This window comes from Trachymyrmex cornetzi, unplaced genomic scaffold, assembly GCF_001594075.2.
Source record: "Trachymyrmex cornetzi isolate Tcor2-1 unplaced genomic scaffold, Tcor1.1 scaffold81, whole genome shotgun sequence".
NCBI lineage: Eukaryota > Metazoa > Arthropoda > Insecta > Hymenoptera > Formicidae > Trachymyrmex > Trachymyrmex cornetzi.
The window spans coordinates 517,907-536,385 of record NW_017300147.1 but is presented as its reverse complement, the minus strand read 5'-3'; the positions used below and the strand labels follow the sequence as shown (position 1 = coordinate 536,385).

The 18,479-nt window shown below is 32.8% G+C and overlaps 3 protein-coding genes across 6 annotated transcripts in view; 2 read left to right on the top strand and 1 right to left on the bottom strand.

The window, feature by feature from the left end:
• Window positions 1-18,479, bottom strand: part of Adsl (adenylosuccinate lyase) — a 32,811-nt gene that overhangs the window by 8,532 nt on the left and 5,800 nt on the right. The gene's annotated exons all lie outside the window — the stretch shown is intronic.
• On the top strand, window positions 1,320-10,698 carry LOC108768585 (uncharacterized). Of its 4 annotated transcripts, none has more exons than XM_018519061.1 (4): window positions 1,320-1,491; window positions 6,057-6,266; window positions 7,811-7,996; window positions 9,685-10,698. In XM_018519061.1, the coding sequence occupies exons 2-4, from the start codon at window positions 6,174-6,176 to the stop codon at window positions 9,904-9,906; spliced, it is 501 nt and encodes a 166-aa protein (XP_018374563.1). In that variant the 5' UTR covers window positions 1,320-1,491; window positions 6,057-6,173; the 3' UTR covers window positions 9,907-10,698. The 4 variants fall into 4 exon arrangements, with proteins under 4 accessions (XP_018374563.1, XP_018374564.1, XP_018374562.1 ...); XM_018519062.1 differs by lacking the exon at window positions 1,320-1,491 and adding an exon at window positions 4,461-4,514; XM_018519060.1 differs by lacking the exon at window positions 1,320-1,491 and adding an exon at window positions 4,614-4,768.
• The window catches only part of LOC108768583 (uncharacterized), a 6,123-nt gene continuing 859 nt past the window's right edge, over window positions 13,216-18,479 (top strand). Inside the window, exons 1-12 of the mRNA XM_018519056.1 lie at window positions 13,216-13,335; window positions 13,425-13,527; window positions 13,971-14,183; window positions 14,778-14,971; window positions 15,037-15,167; window positions 15,701-15,812; window positions 16,237-16,557; window positions 16,700-16,792; window positions 17,293-17,374; window positions 17,457-17,543; window positions 17,636-17,737; window positions 18,213-18,299. Of these exons, the coding sequence (XP_018374558.1) occupies window positions 13,325-13,335; window positions 13,425-13,527; window positions 13,971-14,183; window positions 14,778-14,971; window positions 15,037-15,167; window positions 15,701-15,812; window positions 16,237-16,557; window positions 16,700-16,792; window positions 17,293-17,374; window positions 17,457-17,543; window positions 17,636-17,737; window positions 18,213-18,299 (1,536 nt within the window). The 5' untranslated portion in view covers window positions 13,216-13,324. The remainder of the gene's footprint in view (window positions 13,336-13,424; window positions 13,528-13,970; window positions 14,184-14,777; window positions 14,972-15,036; window positions 15,168-15,700; window positions 15,813-16,236; window positions 16,558-16,699; window positions 16,793-17,292; window positions 17,375-17,456; window positions 17,544-17,635; window positions 17,738-18,212; window positions 18,300-18,479) is intronic.

Sequence of the window (18,479 nt, the reverse complement as noted above, 5' to 3'; positions counted from 1 at the left end):
TCCTTAAATAAGTATAAACAACTTAATGAGAAAGAAAAAGGTGTTTAAAATCAACTATTACCCAGGATTTGAATTTTTTTCGTGCTTGAGTCTCTGAAATTATGTTCTGAATATAATAAAAAATAATCATCCACTTTTTAACATTTTGAACGAAAGTTTGCAATTATACTTGTCGAATAAAAAAATATGCTGAATTATGTAAACAAAAAATCTAAAAGTTTATAATAGAAATGTGCACAAATAATGTAATCGAATATTGTGTTTTTTTTCTAAATCAATTTTCTAAATTTATTTTTGTGGGAGGTACTATGTGCCACATTTTTATAAATAACGTTTTAAATAATAAATGTTTCGTAAAGAATCGATTGTATAACACTTTGATGAATGTAATTGTTAAGTTTTAAATTTAAATGTTGATTATTAACCAATTATTGTATAAAGCATAAATGGGATTCATAATACCATTTTCTCCTTAAAACAAAATAAAATACGATCAAAGTCTGGGCTTTCTTTTTCAATAAGCTATTACCTAAAGTTTAAATCTTAAACCGTAAAAAATTAATCAATCATAGTCGACTATTTTTCTCACATTCGACTATGATTGGTCAACTTTTTACGGCTTAAGACTTAAAGCTTTGATAATGGCTTATTGTAGAAAGCTCATAAGACATAAGCATGGCTATAGACTTCTTTCTTCTCTTCGTGTTTGCATATCTCATACCGTTGCAATTCTTATATCTAAACAGAACAAGTTAATATGATAAAAAAAGACATTGTGTGAGTACTGTCGGCAGATAAATTACTATCTAAGCATGAATATAACCGTCGAAATTAAAATAACTGCAATCACGTACTCTTCGTAAATGTTTCATTGAGGACGAGTTGACATAGATATACCTATGTAGTAATCACACAATATATGGAAAGTAAGATATTGCGGTATGTCATACGTATGTACAACGTGTGGATCGATTCCACGACAATTTCTGGTAATGTTGATTAAAGCGGCGATATATCCTACAAAAATATTACAAGTTGAACACTTGTGTGCTCCCTTTATAATAATCTTTTTCTTTTACAGACGATAAAAAACCGATAGTTGAAAGAAAAAACAATTTGTAAAAGTGTGCAAGATGATTTTAATTCCAAACGCAAATGATGTTTCCGAACGCAGCTTGAGAGAGAGAGAGAGAGTACAACTTACGTGCGAAACTAGATCCATCCCACTTCTCCCCTGTTTAGGGGCGCACAACTTTCCACGTGAAGCAAAGTTTAGATTACTCCCCTACCTAGAACGTCGTGAGCACTTGAGCAGTCGTAAGCCTCTAAGCAAGGGGGAGGTGAGAGGTGGGCCTCGCTTCGTGTGGAAAGTCGTGTGTTTAGGCAAGAGAAGGATTTGGAGTGGATGTGGATCTCGTTTCGCATCAAGTCGTTACGAAATCACAAATTTTCTACTTTAAGGGGATCCTAAAGAAGATTTATAGTCATGTTGTAAATAGCAGGGTTGACTGGGTAAGTTAACTTTTAAGTTAAGTTAATAAAAAAAGGTAATTTAAAAGTTAAATTTGTTTTTTCATATTTTTTTAACTCGTGATTTCAGGGTTTCAGTCTTACAAGTAATGGAAATGACAAATATATACTTCATTTAGAAAATACTCTATACATATTTACATGTTTTGTTTATATGTATTGTTTAGTATATAAGATTCGACTATGAATACTGGCCTGTGATATGACTAAAGCTTCGGACGCAGTACGAGGGAGTAGAGGTATATAGTAATAAGGAATAATAGATTTCAACCTATCAGAAACTAGATACATCGAAATACACGATTTCTGACAGATTCAGAAATCTGGCGGTCGATTGTGTAATTTGAAATGAGGTGAAAATTAGAAAAATAAGCAAATTCTCACTAGAATATTTATAATTTCATTGGTCAACACTTAGTAAATTTGCTCACTTTTGCAATTTTTACCTCAATTTAAGTTATCGCTATTGCCACATATTATGTCTGAGACTTAACTTCAAAGAATTAAATAAAAAATTAATAGTTGCAGATAAAATGTAACTAAATAAAGTTAAAAAGTTAAGAGTCTGAAATGTAACTAAGTTAAGTTAAAGTTAATTAACTTTTTATTTTTTTAACTTAGCACTACCCAACCCTGGTAAATAGTCTTGACACATAGACGATTTACGTGTCGTTGACACATCACTACATATTACTGCATCAATAGCTCACGCACACACATGTAAATTTTTGTATAACAATAATTTGTGTAACATTAATTAGACAACATATGTCAAGGTCAAGATTATTGAAGGAAGAGCTCCCCTATGATGCAAACTTTTACCCAAAATTGAGTGTCAGTACTGAAAATCTATAGTGCACGTAACGTAAACTATAAATTTCCAGCGCTGACACAATAAATTTGGAACACAGCCTAAATTATTATTTACTTTAACTTAAAAATTATTTAGTTATTTATTGGTAAAATATACGAAGTAGGGGACCCCGCTCTGATCTTGACCTTAACACGTATTATTAAGATCATGATCCTAAATAATCTCCGACAAGTTTTACTTGTCAGTCGAGTAAAACCACAATAAGTATTTCTTAATCACTGTGCATTTCAATCGTATTTCATACAATCGAGATTCTACTTATTGCGCTGCCAGTTAAGAGTTTATTAATTATAATCCAACAGAATGTCGGGTAATTCGGATTGTTTACTAATCTATAGCGAGTTAAAAATAACCGTTCCGCCACAATTACATAAGACGATAATAAGCGCGTATTCGCGTGTAATGCGATAGCGAACCTTTTCGATACGCACGCCAGGCAGGCAGGCAACCCGCGGAATTACGACGTGTGTCCTTGTATCGCTGCAACGTCAAAATAACGTCATGAAATAGGATCGAATGCGTTTCCAGCGAAGCAAATCGTTCTCGCGGAAATTCATTGTGAATTTTATAATTCCCTGAGCTGAATGCATGCGTCGCATGCAGTAGCTTTTCGATATACTAGCGTATGATCAGTTATGTGGGGTAAAAAATGTTCAGCAAACTATTAAACTATTAAAAATTGCGAATATTAACATGAAGAACTCTTAACCGGGGTTTAACTTATTCCTCATCTCTTTCCAATTCAATTTAATTAACCGCGAGTTGCACAATTAGACTTAGAAGTGTCTCTGGTGGAAAAATTTCGCTGAAATTATTTCACGTTTTGGAACACTTTTCGGCAAGATTTCAGCATTTCAGAAAAATTTCAGTTTAATGTCAACGATTTTTAGCTGAGAAATTCATTTTTAGCAAAATTTCAGTGAAATTTCAGCAATTTCGCTGAAATGGTCCAAAACGTGGAATAATGTCAGCGAAATTCTTTCACCAGGGGTATTAGAAAAATTAGAGCTAACAATAAGATACTTTTTATTAATATATTCGTTGTTAGCATCATAAAATTAATAAGACTGCAGGATACAATGTCAGTGTTGACCAATGTAATTACGGACTTTGTCTTTTTTTCTATTAAACATGTCCTTTTCTATGATATAGTTTTCTAAATAAAATGATTAGAATCGGAAATTTATACTTTTCGTATAAAAATGAAAATGTTATGTTATATACGGTTTGATAAGGTCAATATTTAAATTGAACGATACAATTTTATAATTTGAATGAAAATGTTTTCATGTTACCTGAATTTATATTTTTTTTAAAAACATGTCTACTTTAAATAAAAATAATTTGTTATCCAAATTCTAAAGTTTCTAACGAGTTTCTGTATTACTTTCTAATACAATATAGAAAAATCGGTAACTTTTTCATGATTTCATCATTTCGTTAAAAAATACATGTAGTGCATCGATAAATTGGCTTGCTACAGGAAACTGGAACGAAGATGCTTCAACGCGCGTCTGACTTATGATGCTCGGTATGATCGTCATTACGCACGTTTAATCGATGACGTAATAGGGCGTGCACGAGAAGAAAATACTTGGTGCGCGCGTCCGTGACACATTAGCAGTACAGAGCAAATATTTAGAGTGTTTCGACAGACAGAAGCATGGCCGGAAATCTGGCGGTGCCATACGCTACCATGCGTGAAAGAACCCGACCTCGTTGCATTGTTTTTCGCCGAATAAAACATCTTGGAGAAGTGTGACATTCTTTTTGTCAATTTATCTCAATTGTCACCTTATAAAGCTTAGCGTTAATATATAACGTTAAGTTGAAAAAGGAAAAAGGGGACTTGTAACACGATGGCAATTGGCAAGGCGACAAATTTTTGAAAGTTGTTAATGACAGTGTTGGAGTGAAGGCGAGCGAAAGCTAAGCGTGGTTAACGGTGCCTAGTATCGAATGGTATCGAAGCGTCGCCGTCGCCGTCTGGGACGCATGGCAGTCACCGCACAGAACTACACGCCCAAGGCGCGTGCGACGTGCGACCTGCTCGTACGTGGGACTCGTAAAGCGCACTCCGCCTGCGCGGAGGACTCGTAAAGTGTCGCGCGTACGTTCTCTCCGTCTCTCTCTCTCTCTCTCTCTCTCTCTCTCTCTCTCTCTCTCTCTCTCTGCGCGTTTCAGGTTTCCCGTTTCAGTTCGAGTTGCACTGCTGTGCGGCGTGGTCGCAACCAGTTTACCAGTCGCAAGTCGCAACTCGCAGCAGCGCACTGCAACGCACGCGTCGCGACGCGCAACAACGTATACGCGCGTTAAACTCGCCTCCGGCGATCGGCCGCGTTTGAGTCCTTTGAGAAGTGAAGAGTGCGCCTCTCTCTCGAGTTACCTGCAAATTGAGAAGAACTGTAAGAGAAGAGAACACAACTCTCTCGCGCAACCATCCTTGACTTCACTTTACAAACTTTGTTGTGTTCTTCGAGAGCGGACACTCGGAGCGCGGAGTCGCGGCAGTGTGCTCGAAGTGAAATCGAGTTTCCCTGGCGAAGCGATAGGAGTGACGGTACACGTGGTGGACGGAGCGCGTGTCAGGTGAATCAATGGACGGAGCTTTGAGTTTTGTTATTCAGCGTATACCTCGAGGCCTATTTAGATACAACGAGTTTCAGCCGCGACGGAGTTCACGTCGTTCACGACTCGCGTGATGCAACTCCGTATTCATTCCCGTATAAAACAGCCGAGTAGAATCGATTTTCCCAAGTTACAGAACGCGTCGAAGGGCATAAATGTACCGTATTAATAAAAATACTGCATTTTTTTTCTTTTATAACAAAAGTATCATATGATTAATTTAAAAGACATTCTTCCTTTATAATCTAATGGATTTAAGTGAATCGAGATTAAAGAAGAATTCGATTCCCCATTTTCCTTTTATTTACATTCGTGAGAAACTTATAGCTATTAACCAGAAATATATAAATTAACTGTAAGTAACTATAATGAACCCTTATTTTCCATCGTGCGATTGCTGGTGTCCGAGCAAAATTTCGCGCGTCGCATACGCCGGTAAAGTGGCAAAATTTTACTAAGTTTTATTGAAGATTGAAACTAAATAAAATTGCGGTTGAAAATCATCTCATTACGCTTTAATCCTTTAATAAAATCGTAAAATGCAAATGCACCTCACCCTATGATGGCGGATGAGGAATAAAAAATGACACGGAACAGTAAAGATTAACTATGCTATATATATAAATATACATATGATATATGGAATGCTATTAGTTATCTTTATTATACTTAATTGTTACAAACTACATGCTAATGTTCGTTTTTGCTATACGAGTGTCATTACTGAGGAAATTATATTAAGGAAATACTTTATATATAATTACTAATACTTTAGTTAATTTACTTAAATATATCGACATTATTTAGTATAAAAAAAAACGCATAGTTTCAATTTAAAAATAATTTACAACGCATTTATCCAAGGAAAATTGACCTGGAATAGATGAAGAACACAGTGAAATATCTTATCATTTGAATAATCCGTTCTATAGTCTTTTATTTGCGCCGTACACACTTCAACTTCAACCCTACGATTTACGTACAACTCCCTTAGGGGTGATATCCATCGCGTTTCTCGTTTTAGGGTCGCTAAAACCGAGCAAGGGTGACACGCACAGGGAAGAAAAAATCGATTGTCATTAAATCGAACTGAAAATCCTTCAAGCTGGGCGACGGAAAAGGAAAACATCGACGAGTGAGAATGGCGGACGAAGCCCAGCAAAGCCAACAGCCGACTGCTAAAAGGCACAAGATTCTAAGTCATCTACCCATCATCATCAAAGTGCTCGAATTGGCGAGTATCTTTTTAATTTAATCGAATAAAGAATAACATGGATTACAACGCGCTTCGTATCCCATTGTTGAAATTTTCTTATTGCGAAAATTGCAATGTTTAATAAGCTTTTCTTTAAAAAATTCTCATATTTCATAATATTTTTAAGAATTTGTTATATTAAATTTATGAAAATTTCTGAAAAAATATCTTAAAATTTTTCAGATTTTATAAATTTTCTTTAGTAATAAAATTATACAATATTTAAGTATTATATTAGACCGCGATGTAAACACACACAGTTAAGAAATAAATTAGACTAAACTGTCAAGCTTGATCTTTAGTGTTGAAACAATTCCGTGTGAATTTATGTACCACAAATCTAATCTTGCAAACTGCAGTGCGCCAAATTTATTTTTAGTATTGAAACGCAATTTTAACAGAACTAAAATAGTCATATCACAAATTAAATTGAGAATCAATATAATAATGATGTTTACAAGCATTTTTATAATGGTCTTTAAACATCTTAAAATTTGTAGTTTTATTGCGAAAAATATTACCTCGGTCGTAGATCGAACCCTCTTGCGTTTCAAGGTCGAAAATAAGTTCGGCGCGCAGTTTGCAGGATTGGATTTATGGTATATAAATTCACACGGAATTATATTTCAGAAAGCACCAAAGCTTAGCCTTCGTTTCTTAACTGTTCTTAACTGTTGTGTGTCCACATTGCAGTCTAATATGATACTTTAATATTGCTTATACACGTGGCATTTAAAATGCGTACTCTTTATACGTACATATCGGTTGTTACGAAGAATATTACACCTCGGTGGTCTAACGGCGAGGACGCTCGCACGGAATACGTGAGATTCGGGTTCAATCCTAGGCCGAGATAATATTTTTCACGATAAAATTATTTCGATATTAAGGTGTTTAATGATTATTATAAAGATGCATGTGAGCATCATTGTTAAAATGCTTGTCAATTTAATTTAACTCTAGTTCTGTTGGGATTTCAAGACTGAAAATAGACTCAGCGCGCAGGATTGAATTTGGCTATATAAATTCACACAGAATTCTTTCAACACTAAAGACCCAGCTTGACCGTTTAGAATAAAATTATATTCCACTTTACAAAATAGACAAATTTCAAGATAGAATAATTTTTAACCGTCTTTTTTAAACATCTCGATGCGATAATTTTCTACAAAATTATTCTATCTTAAAATTTGCTTATTTTTGCAGGGAGGAACAAGTAATCCTTTAATTTTGTTGAGAAGTGTATAATGACGTATTATAACATTTCTTTATTTGCTCAACATTATTTGATGTATATTACTTTTATTTTTTCAAGGATTTATGGATTTTATATGTGTGTGTGTGTGTGTGTGTGTGTGTGTGTGTGTGTGTGTGTGTTGATAGCGTTGAATACATTTTAATTTCTTAGAATATTTATAGAAATCTTCAAATATTTCAGAACTCATGTAAATGAAAAAATCTAGAAAAGATGTGCAACTTTTTCAGCAGTCCTAAAATTTAAATGTTTTAATATTTCAATGCAGATACTGGCCATTTTTGCAATCGGTTTGTCAGTGGATCCGATGAACTCGTTCCAGCGCATTTTCAACAGGCCGCGATTCAAGCTGGACGATGCAGCCACTATCTACGTCTCGGTCGCCGGCTATATTCTCATCAATGCACTCTTCATCATCAGTCATATGCTGGGTGATCGCGTGCCAAAAAGAACGGTAATGTCTATCTTCTATCAAATATGTTAGAATTTAAATAAAATTTGTTTTACATGTCTTGCGGCGAATTTACCATCCGTAGTTTCTTCGCAAAGAAGAAACAAGTACAATATTTATATTCTACGCATCTTCGTGCAGGGTATAAGAGTAAAAGACTATAGGATGATTCCAAGGATGATCTTTACAATTCTAAATATTTCAATATTTCTTTTATAAAGAAAACGAAGATCGATTTCGAGTTAATCACGGAATTTCCATGATGAATTTTCGAAATGTTTAAATGTGGTCTAACGTTCTCTTTAACACGTGTCAAATATATTCTTTTTCTCTTACAAAAGAATAATTTTTACCGAAATAAATATCAACAGAGGAATACGTGGCGCGTATATTGGTCATATTTTTGATAAATATTGATCAATTTTCTCAAAGTGTTACGGGGATTAACAACCCATACTATAAATATGTATACTTATTATATTATTACTGCACACATGGCCTTGTTATATTATGTCCACAACAAAGAACGCCATAGGCCGCGACTAGATACGCCTAGTTCATTTGTACAGCTGAGTCACTACACAGCAGCAACGGCGTATGTGTTAATTAGCGGACGTATCAAGGCTTCATCGCGCGAGATATTGCGATGTCACTTCACACGCTGTTTAAGAATATTTCGCCAAATGAAAAAATCGCGCGACATCAGATCAGATACATCAGAGCGCGCGTTGATGATTTACCCACTTGTGAATGATTAAAAACTTTTCAACTGTGCAAATCTCACTATATGAATCAACATCTCATATTACCAGACGTATGTAATTGTTGTAATCAATGACACTTGTGGCGGTTTACCGTGACAAACAATTAAAAAATCTCAGCTTCATAACAACAGACACGTACATAACTAATAATAAGCTTTTCTGTACACAATTCTATCTCGAACGAATGATTAAATTGCGAAATCGATAGATTTACAAAATCGATAAATTTTCAATACATTGACGTAAATCAAAAGTAAAAAAATATAGAATATTTTCTTGTTTTTGCACGATTATACTTTTAATCAATTATACAATCATATTCATATATGTCTAATTGCACTTTAGTTACGTTACCTTGTGTTTCAATTCCTATCTTTTATATTTCGATTATTTCATTTTGTCTAGTCTTTAATTTACAAATAACATCGCTGTGTGATATTAGCGATTATAATTATTATTATATATACTATATATATCTATAAGTTTATTTAGTCAAGCATGACATTTTGTTTCGTTATATTTTATATATATATATATATCAAATTTGTAATTATATTTTTTTCATCATACAATCATTTGTGATTTGTTTGCATTATAATTGATGTATTGCGTCTATAGAGGATATTTCGTAACATATAGGCCCTTAATACGGGATTGATGTGACGTAATGTCTTTTCCTAAATTTGAGTGACGGAGAAGAGAAAGTTTCTTGTTAAAAAGTTATTAAAGTTGTTTCCTAAATACCCAAGAATGATCAGGATTTGTGACTAATCGCGAAATTAAGCTCCAAATGCCGGGTAGGCGCATCTGCGTCCTCCGGTTTGTTTCCGCCGGCAATTAAAAACTAAACATAGACTCCCAGGAGTTTTTCATCACGCTAACATTAGAGGTCGTGCAATTGGATTCATGATTAATTGACTGTTACAGTTGCTGATGTTCGCAACCGTAGGCGCGTTTATGCATGTGGTGGCCGGAAGCTTGATGGTCCATAATTGGCGCCAGATGAATGGTCCTTACTATTATGTGCACAACAACGAGATCCATCCTAGCAAACAGTACATGGATATGCTTATATCAGCAGCCGTATTTACATTCGTAACCGCAGTGGCATTTATCGCGGAAATTGTCGCCATTATAAGATATGCGTGAACATGTCCGTCTTCGCAAGAAAGTCCGTTGATTCAAGCGAATTGAAGGACTCACGAGTATCACCAAAGCTATGGATAGTCTATTTAAAAAGAAAAAGAAGGAATATATGAAAGATCTTAATTTTTTAAAGCCGCGTATATACCTAGCGAACAAACATCGAACGAACAGCGAACGCAAAACTTTGTATTGTTATTTGTTACATAAAAGTTGCACAAGATTAATTGCTATGTGCAACGAATATCGAATCTGATCGAATACTAGTATTTGGTTCAATCAAGAAAAAGAATAAACTGCTCACAAACATAAACACAAATGTCCGAACATTCACATTCCGTGTTCGTTCGCTAGGTATATACGCGGCTTAATATTTATTACACAAGCAATTTCATAAAACTTTCTGAAATTTATACGACTACTAATTTGATACTTTAATGGCTGCATTCAGCAAAGAAAACAGCTTTGATTGGTGATAATAATATGTGAGGAACTTAGGGCAAAACCAATCCAAGAAAGAGCAAACCAGAAAGAGATTCGATAACGCACATCGCTAATCAATGTTTTAAAATAAAATATTCTCATTGGTAAAGCAGTGAAAAACGGAACCCTCCTGACCAATCATATTAAAGAATATTACAACAGTTATGCAAAGCTATTACCTCTACTGAAAGCAGCTATTATTTTATAAAACGAAAAAGATTTATGAAATTAAAAATTAAAAAATTGTGTATTTATTGAATTGTCACAGTTTTAATATTATCTGTTGAGGAAAGATATGAGGTGCTATCTAAACTTTGAAATTTTCCTGTAAAATAAAATTGCCTACCTTAATTTCTAATTTCTACTGTCTTTGAGTGCTCTTGGACATGAATATAGCGATTTCAATAGTTTTTTTCCATTATTTCATAAAATTCGAGTGGGAGTGTTTTAAGCTCCTGTGAATTTGCTAAGATTCCGTCAATAGTGTCAAAACGACGGCTTTTCAATCGAAAGTTCATCTTGGAGAACAAGAAGAAATCACAGGGAGCGCGGTCGGGAGGCGAATAGAATGTGCAATCACTATCATGTTTCTAAAAGTCAAAAATTGTCGAACAATGAACGATGTATGAAGCGGCGTGACAGAGAACTCAGTTGTTGTTCTTTTATTTGTCTAGGCGTGACCTGATGATCCTGTGTTAATCACTTGAAAACTTCACAATAAAACTTTCCATTGTGGGTTTGACTAAGAAAGACAAATAACCTTGTGGATAAGAGGAGAGCCAAGCAAAATTGTAGGAGATGTTTAAAACACTCACACTTGGAAAAAGACATTGATATCGCTGCATCCATATCCAATTAATTCGAAGTAAACGATGAAAACTGGAAGTTAAAGTAAATAACTTTTTATAGGCAAATTTTCCAAACTTTTGAATAGTATCTCATATTTGGTAAAATGAATTGTAAAATTTGTTTAAAAACATTAATTTTGTAAAATTATCAAACACATATAAAGTCATATTAGAAATTAGAATTAGTAATAGTATTATATAATATCTGTTATCACTGTAGTAACATGTAAGATTATGTATACGCGTGTAATTATCGATAGAAAAGATTTATTAGTTATTAGTAAAATTCGTATAGTTATCGTAATTATTTAATAACGAGACCAAACGCGAAATTGCAATCTTTGTCGCGATTTAAAAAATATTCTTTGCTATTCGGATGAAAAAAGTGTCCATCCGCGTACAAATCCGTCCATTTTTGTACCTAAAGCATTTATTTCTAGAAAAAATATTGCAATAACAAATTTTAAATTATTTTTTAAGTAGAATAGAAAAGATCTCTGTCTATATATTTTAACTTATCTATTTTTCTTTATTCGTTTTAAATGAAGATTATATCTTTATATTATCATATGTTATAGGCTGACAAATTTGAAATTTGCAGCAAAATTAATAAAGCACATGCAAAATCTGTTCATTATAAAGTTTTATGCTCTATATGTGTTTTCTTTTTTATCTAAATTCTAATGCTTGTATTTTATATACTATAAAAATAAAATAAATATATCGAGATGTGAAAATTGAATCGTTCGTTGAACACTTATCCCATTTCATCGAAATATGGAGTTTATTTTTAGATGCTTTGAATGTTACAAGCAGGCGCTGAAAGAGATTGATAAAATCGAAATATAAAATATTGATTTGTAACAATTTTAATGAAAAATATGTAAAAATGTTTCGAAATCAATAATAATATGTGAAAATTCTTGGATAAAAGAAAGGATATAAAAAATTTTATAAACACTAGAAGAAAGTGTAAAATGTTATTTTTTCTCTATGCTTTTCTTTTTAAAGCAAATTCATATAAATAAAAATGGAAGACGAACGTACACGAAGTTAGTTATTCTTTAGAGAAACAAAAATGTGCAAATGTCCTGGTAAATGTCAAAAAGTTTTAAATAGAATTTTTTCACATATTCGTGCATATTATTAATTTATATTGCAATATGTTATGTCGTAACATAATGTTATAATATTGCTGAAATATTTGTAAATGATAAGAAGCATAACGGGAAAAAATAAAACGGCGGAGATAAAAGATGTCAAAGGAAAATACGCATTCGGATCAGCAGAAGCTATTGGGGCACAAAACCAGCAGATGCGTATCGACAATAATCAAGCCGCTAAGGATATTTCAACTTGTGCGTATTGAATACCATTATTTCATTCGACTGTAATTTTAATATCAAAGAATATCGGAATTAGAATGAACTGATATATCTCGTTGTACTATAAAATTTTCCCTCAAGACAGTTCGCGGTGCTGCTATTGTTCGCGGTCACGATTTATATGATCGTTATGGATCCTACGCCAATAAACGCTATTGCCTGCATCCTCTTGATTGTCCTATCAGGCGTATACATTTTCGTCTTAGCTATCGAGTTAATTAGCCACTTTGCCGGGAGCGCCTTGCACATTATTCCGGTAATTTATGTCGTGCTATTGTGCATTACTATCTATTGAAATCAGTTATGTAAAAAACAACTCGAAACTTTCCTTTAAAATTTTAAATGTCTTTCACAAGAATATAGATCATTTACTACCATATAAATTAAAAACTTGAAAAAGGAATAATCATAATACACATTATTAACAAAATGTTAATAATAATTTTTTAAATTCTGTATGTAAAATGCTTGTATATAAAATATTTCAATTTCATTACAAAAAAAATTGTTTATCAAATATTATTAATTACAAATATAAATATTTTTCTATATTAATTATTACAGATGACCATATTCTCTTTACTTGGCCTATTATTTTTTACTGTTGCTGGAATTTCCTTGATTTTTAAAACCTATACACAACTCATAGTGATAGTAGCAATAACATTGTGTCTGTTGGCAGCGTTATTCTTCTTGATCGATATCACGATGGTACTCGCGTGAGTTATTAGTTGAAATTTAAATCTTCGAAGCAGAGAGACAGGTAGACCCAATTGAATAAAATTATAATAAAAGTATACGTATTTAGATTTTGGAAAAGAAGATGCTCAATGTGCAAACAATGTTGCAGTAGTAACGTGACGGAACTTATACTACGCAAAGCCAACGAATCAAATGTACTTGAAACCCAAGTGAGTAATCGCGGAGAAAAGCTTCACAAGTATTAAAAATTAGAACATTCAATTATATAGGTTACAGATATTCACAATTTAAGAGTCTATTAAAATTTAATTAAATTAATAAAAACTTTTATTACTTTAATTTTTAAAATTTAATTAAATTAATAAAAACTTTTATTACTTTAATTAATAATTATTTTTTTATTAAATATATTAAGTTTTTTATTTAATTAAATTTAATTTTTTAATAAACCAATTACGAGTAGGACATTTGTAAACTGATGAAGATTTTTTATTAATCTAATTAAATAGCTTCATTTTTTCAAGCATTACGAAATTATTTAATTTTTCAAACGCAATGGCTCTCACGGATAAACTTATTTGAAATTTACAATACTATGAATTCAAAATCACTGTTTTACATTCTAATTTAAATTTCTTGAGTATAAATGTAGATAATGAAGCATGATGTAACGACCAGCTTGAGTGACATCAGAATACCCCGTGAACTGGAAGGTGTTGCGACGCCTGATCACTGTTACCGCAAAGTCGGATATTCTCGACGGCGAGAATACATTGACTGTCCTACCTGCGTACCATCATTATACAAACTCGGCGTCGCTCAAATTCAAACGGAATCGAAAAAGATGTCCGTCGTGGAAAGTCAAGTGAGTCGGTTTTGACAAGATTTCTTATTAGCACATTACTTGTATGGAATGGGTGTTTCTGACATCGCAACATTATATCTCAATTTTCATTCTTTTCTTTAATGATTTGCAATTAGTAAAGACTAATATTCTATATACCTTTTAAATGCAAAAAATGTTTAATTATAAAACAATTTATGCTAAATATAATAATGTATATAAGTAGCATTCAAACACACACACATTCAGTAAATTTAAGCGAGGATATTGGATACTGGACTAATTATTTTTAAATCTTTTTTCTTTAAACCTTTTCATTATTCGCGTGTCCATAAATTTGCTACATGTATGAATGTTATTCATACACGTTTATTATATCTAAAATAAATTATTTTACAATTTAAAAAAATTCTGTATTTATCTTTATCTAAAAGATGTAAAGAATGATTCAGTGTTTATTAATTATGAATCATCAAAGAAAGTAAAAAAAAAATAGCTGTTGGGATATCAAAAATATCCTACTTTGTATTTTTTATGACTTGTCGAAAAGATATTACTTTTGTCGTTTACTTTGTTGTTTCTTAAATTTCTATGCGCGTTTTCGAACAAGATCAGACTGCGAGAGCAATCACGAAGGAAACACCGATGCAGACGTTGAGCAAATGCGAATTCTGTCGCCAACACATACAGCTTCCCATCACCGTAGGAGCTGATGTGCCCAGTACGCATTGTTTCCAACATCCACAATGGAGTTATCCCGCTATCGTGCAGTTTCTTCGCGGAGAGGTCAGCGCGCCGTGTTGCACTGGGTAATTTGCTAGCTTTTATATCTAGGAAATCTCTTAGAAAATGACACGTTTTTTTTCTCTTGCAGATGCAAATGCACAGCGGATACGGCACAGACGCAACAACAATCACAGCAATTAAAACATACGAGATCACTGATGTCAAAAGTAAAATCTAATCCTCATAAAATGACGAGTGAGACGACGCAGCAGCTTACAAGTAAATCTAATATCATATATAATTGTGTCAAATTCTTCTATTGTTCGGAATTACAGATTAATCAAAGTTGTTATACTTCAAAAGGCGCAATGGGCCGATGTTTTTTAGTATTTAGAGAAGAGGGGGAGGCGTCACGCAGTGATGTATTTTTCTTTTCGAGTCTGCGACTTAGTTTTAACCTGAAGTGAGCTCGTTTTCAATTTACTTCACACGTTCAAAGTTTCAGTTACCTTCAAAATACTCCATGTTTAAACTTCCCTTCTTCTTTTTTTATTACCTTCTTACTTCATTTCAGAAACATATAATTAATACCACTTTTATGAAAATATTTAAAATGAATTAAAATTAAAATTTAAATTAAATTTGAATTCAGTGAAACTGTTTTCTTTCATATAGTAGAAGTATTTGGCGTGAATTTTTCGACTAGTAAAGCAACAAAGCAATTTAAAAAAGTAGAAAAGAAATTTTCTGACTGAATTTCGCGCGATAACGCATGACGTCAATTATTATTTGTGAATAATTCTCATCTATAGATATTGAAAGCAGGAGCAATATTACAAAAATGACGACGACGCAACCAACCCCCACATATATTGCTTCATTTTATGGACCGGACAAGAAAATGCAGACCACACCGGATATTGAGTATGTATGTATGTATGTGTGTTTGTGTGTGCATGTGCGTGCGTGCCATAAAATAAAATAATCTTTAAAAACGATTATTCTGTCGAAAAATTCTGTTACCTCTTCTAAATAATATGTAAAGGAAGTTGAGTTATTTTTCGCGACGATATTTAATTTAAAATAATTAAATAGCAATAACACATAAAACAATAACACAAAATAATTAAAATAACAGTATTGAATTAAAAATTGGTAAATATACCGAACAGGGGATCTGCTCCGACGACCTTGACGCATATTTTTAAGGTCACAATCTCCTCTAACAAGTTTCATTCCGTCAGTCCTTATCCGTTAAAAAGTTTAAAAAATAATGTTTTATTTCTGCTATATACAATGTTAAAAACTATCCTAAATCCTTCTCTCCTTGCATGACTTTCCGTTCTAGCTACAAACGAAAAGTGGCTGCAACAGAGATTAAAAAAGACATAAGAGAGGACATCGATCAGAAAATTATGGAAAAAACCAAAATAAAACTTGCGAAAACTAAAGAGTCCGATATAATCGAAAAGATAATTGTAGAGCATGAAAATGTAAAGGAACGAAACAAAGACAGCATGGAAGTAAGCAAAGAGAAGATAATCGGAGAAAATAAGATCGAAAGGAGTAAGGGAGGAGGAGAGCACTCGAGCGATAGAATTGATCAAGAGTTTAGGGGTGTAATGGAACAAGAAAGCATAACAAACTTGAAGGAATCGTCGATGCACACGTAGGTGTTATCATTTTATATAAAGCGATATGTTAATTGATTCAATGATGCGTTACGTACAGTTTCATGCATAGCGAAATCGACCGTCGTTGAACGGTCTAATGAAACAAATGATTCAATATATGGGAAATAATCGTTTTAGGAGCAGAATGTTAAGCACGCCGCTAAGTAGTAGAACGAAACCTCGAACGTTGTTACAATTAAAATCAAATAAGGTGGATCCAATTACGGACGCGTAAGCAACCAAAAATTCTCACAAATGCGACAAACCGAGACTACCTGCATGAAAAGAACGGTTTTGTTAAAGTCTAAAAATCTAAAAATTTAATTAGAGCTGAAAATAATTCTATTGAACCAATAAAAATAATTATATAGAATGCTTACTGTCGTAGAATTCTTGAATATGATTGATTTATACATTTAGATACAGTAAGTGAATAAGGAACTAAGAGTAAGACCAATCGTATTAAAGAATTTTACAGTTGCAAAATTGCTTCCTCTGCTGAACACAGCCGATAATAACCGATAATTTTAATATTAAATGTTGATGATAATACTGTGAAAAATGTTAACAACCTGGCAACCAATTTGAGTATCCTACAAAATTATTTTGGTGATTAAAACAAAATTATATTCAGATCTGTATCTAGTTAATTTTTTTAATATTTCGGAAAAACCGTTCTTCCTCTCCGTATAATGTCGACACAATAATTAGGAACTTTGCTTGTCACTTAGAAATATATTCGTCACTAATGAGGACTGTATCCCTGAAAGGATGGCATCCAGGACGATACTTGATAATCAGAATATTCAAGGAGTATAAAAACGTTCCTGTTCTTAAGCTATCAAGAGTTGGAAAGTAAACTCCAATTATGCGTTGATCTTTATTCCTATTCTAGAGCGAGCATTCAGCAAGGATTGGAACGCCGAATCCTACAATTGAACGTCAGCTGAACGCTGCTTGTTCGCTCTACAGGCAACAGAAGGTGATTTCAAAGCGACTATTCTCATTATTCTAAAAATTTAAAGATCTGAAAATTTCTCTCGATTTGTACTGTCTCAACCGCGTGCTTTTCAGAGTTTAACGCCAACTTCGGACAATTCAAGATACAATATCGTCTTTAAGGATAGAAAGGGGAGATACTTTTGTGAATTTTGCGCCCCGCTGGAAAGTAGCAAGGTAAACGATCCATTCCTATTACGACTAAACACGCATTACTCATTTGCTGCAACACAACTAAAAAAATAAATTTTCCAGAAAATAACTTTCAACATTTTGAACATAAAAATTTTGTAATTTCATTAATTTTGAAATGCAATTTTGATATAATAACTGATTATGGAGGAATAAAATGTAATTTTTAAGTACGTATGTTTTTTCTTTATGTTTCGTTTCTTTTTTCCCCAAGTAATTAAAAAATAATAATTGAGTTATGTTGTAGTAGCAAAAGAGCAATGTATACACGCGCATATCAATTGCATGCTATAAATTTATTGTTTCAATTTTGAATTGAAAAAAAATTATTCTGTGACTTGTTTTCGGTTGAAAAAGATTTTGTATCCACTTTGATAAATAAAATTATATTTTGGAAGAAGAAATGAATTTTATTCAATTAAATTGATTCATTATTAATGCAAAATATTTAATATCTCAGATAACAAGCAGATTCGAAGGCACGGAATCAAGAAAGTTACGATGTACCAGTTGTCGATTGCATTTTCGTGATCGAGGCATCAGAACTGTAAGTGTTCGAATAATGATACGTAAAAGATTGATTAAGTTAAGCTCTGTGCACACAATGAAAGAAATATTAGGAGCACGAATAAAGAAAATTACAGAAACAAAACAAATTAGGAATAGAAATTAAACATAACGCGCAAAAGAGATACAAATAAAATATATATATATATATATATATATA

Excerpts from the sequence above, each read along its gene's own strand:
- LOC108768585 (XM_018519061.1), top strand. The coding sequence starts at position 6,174 with ATGGCGGACGAAGCCCAGCAAAGCCAACAGCCGACTGCTAAAAGGCAC. Across the intron at positions 6,267-7,810 it reads TCATCAAAGTGCTCGAATTG|ATACTGGCCATTTTTGCAAT; the intron begins GCGAGTATCTTT and ends ATTTCAATGCAG. Across the intron at positions 7,997-9,684 it reads ATCGCGTGCCAAAAAGAACG|TTGCTGATGTTCGCAACCGT; the intron begins GTAATGTCTATC and ends TGACTGTTACAG.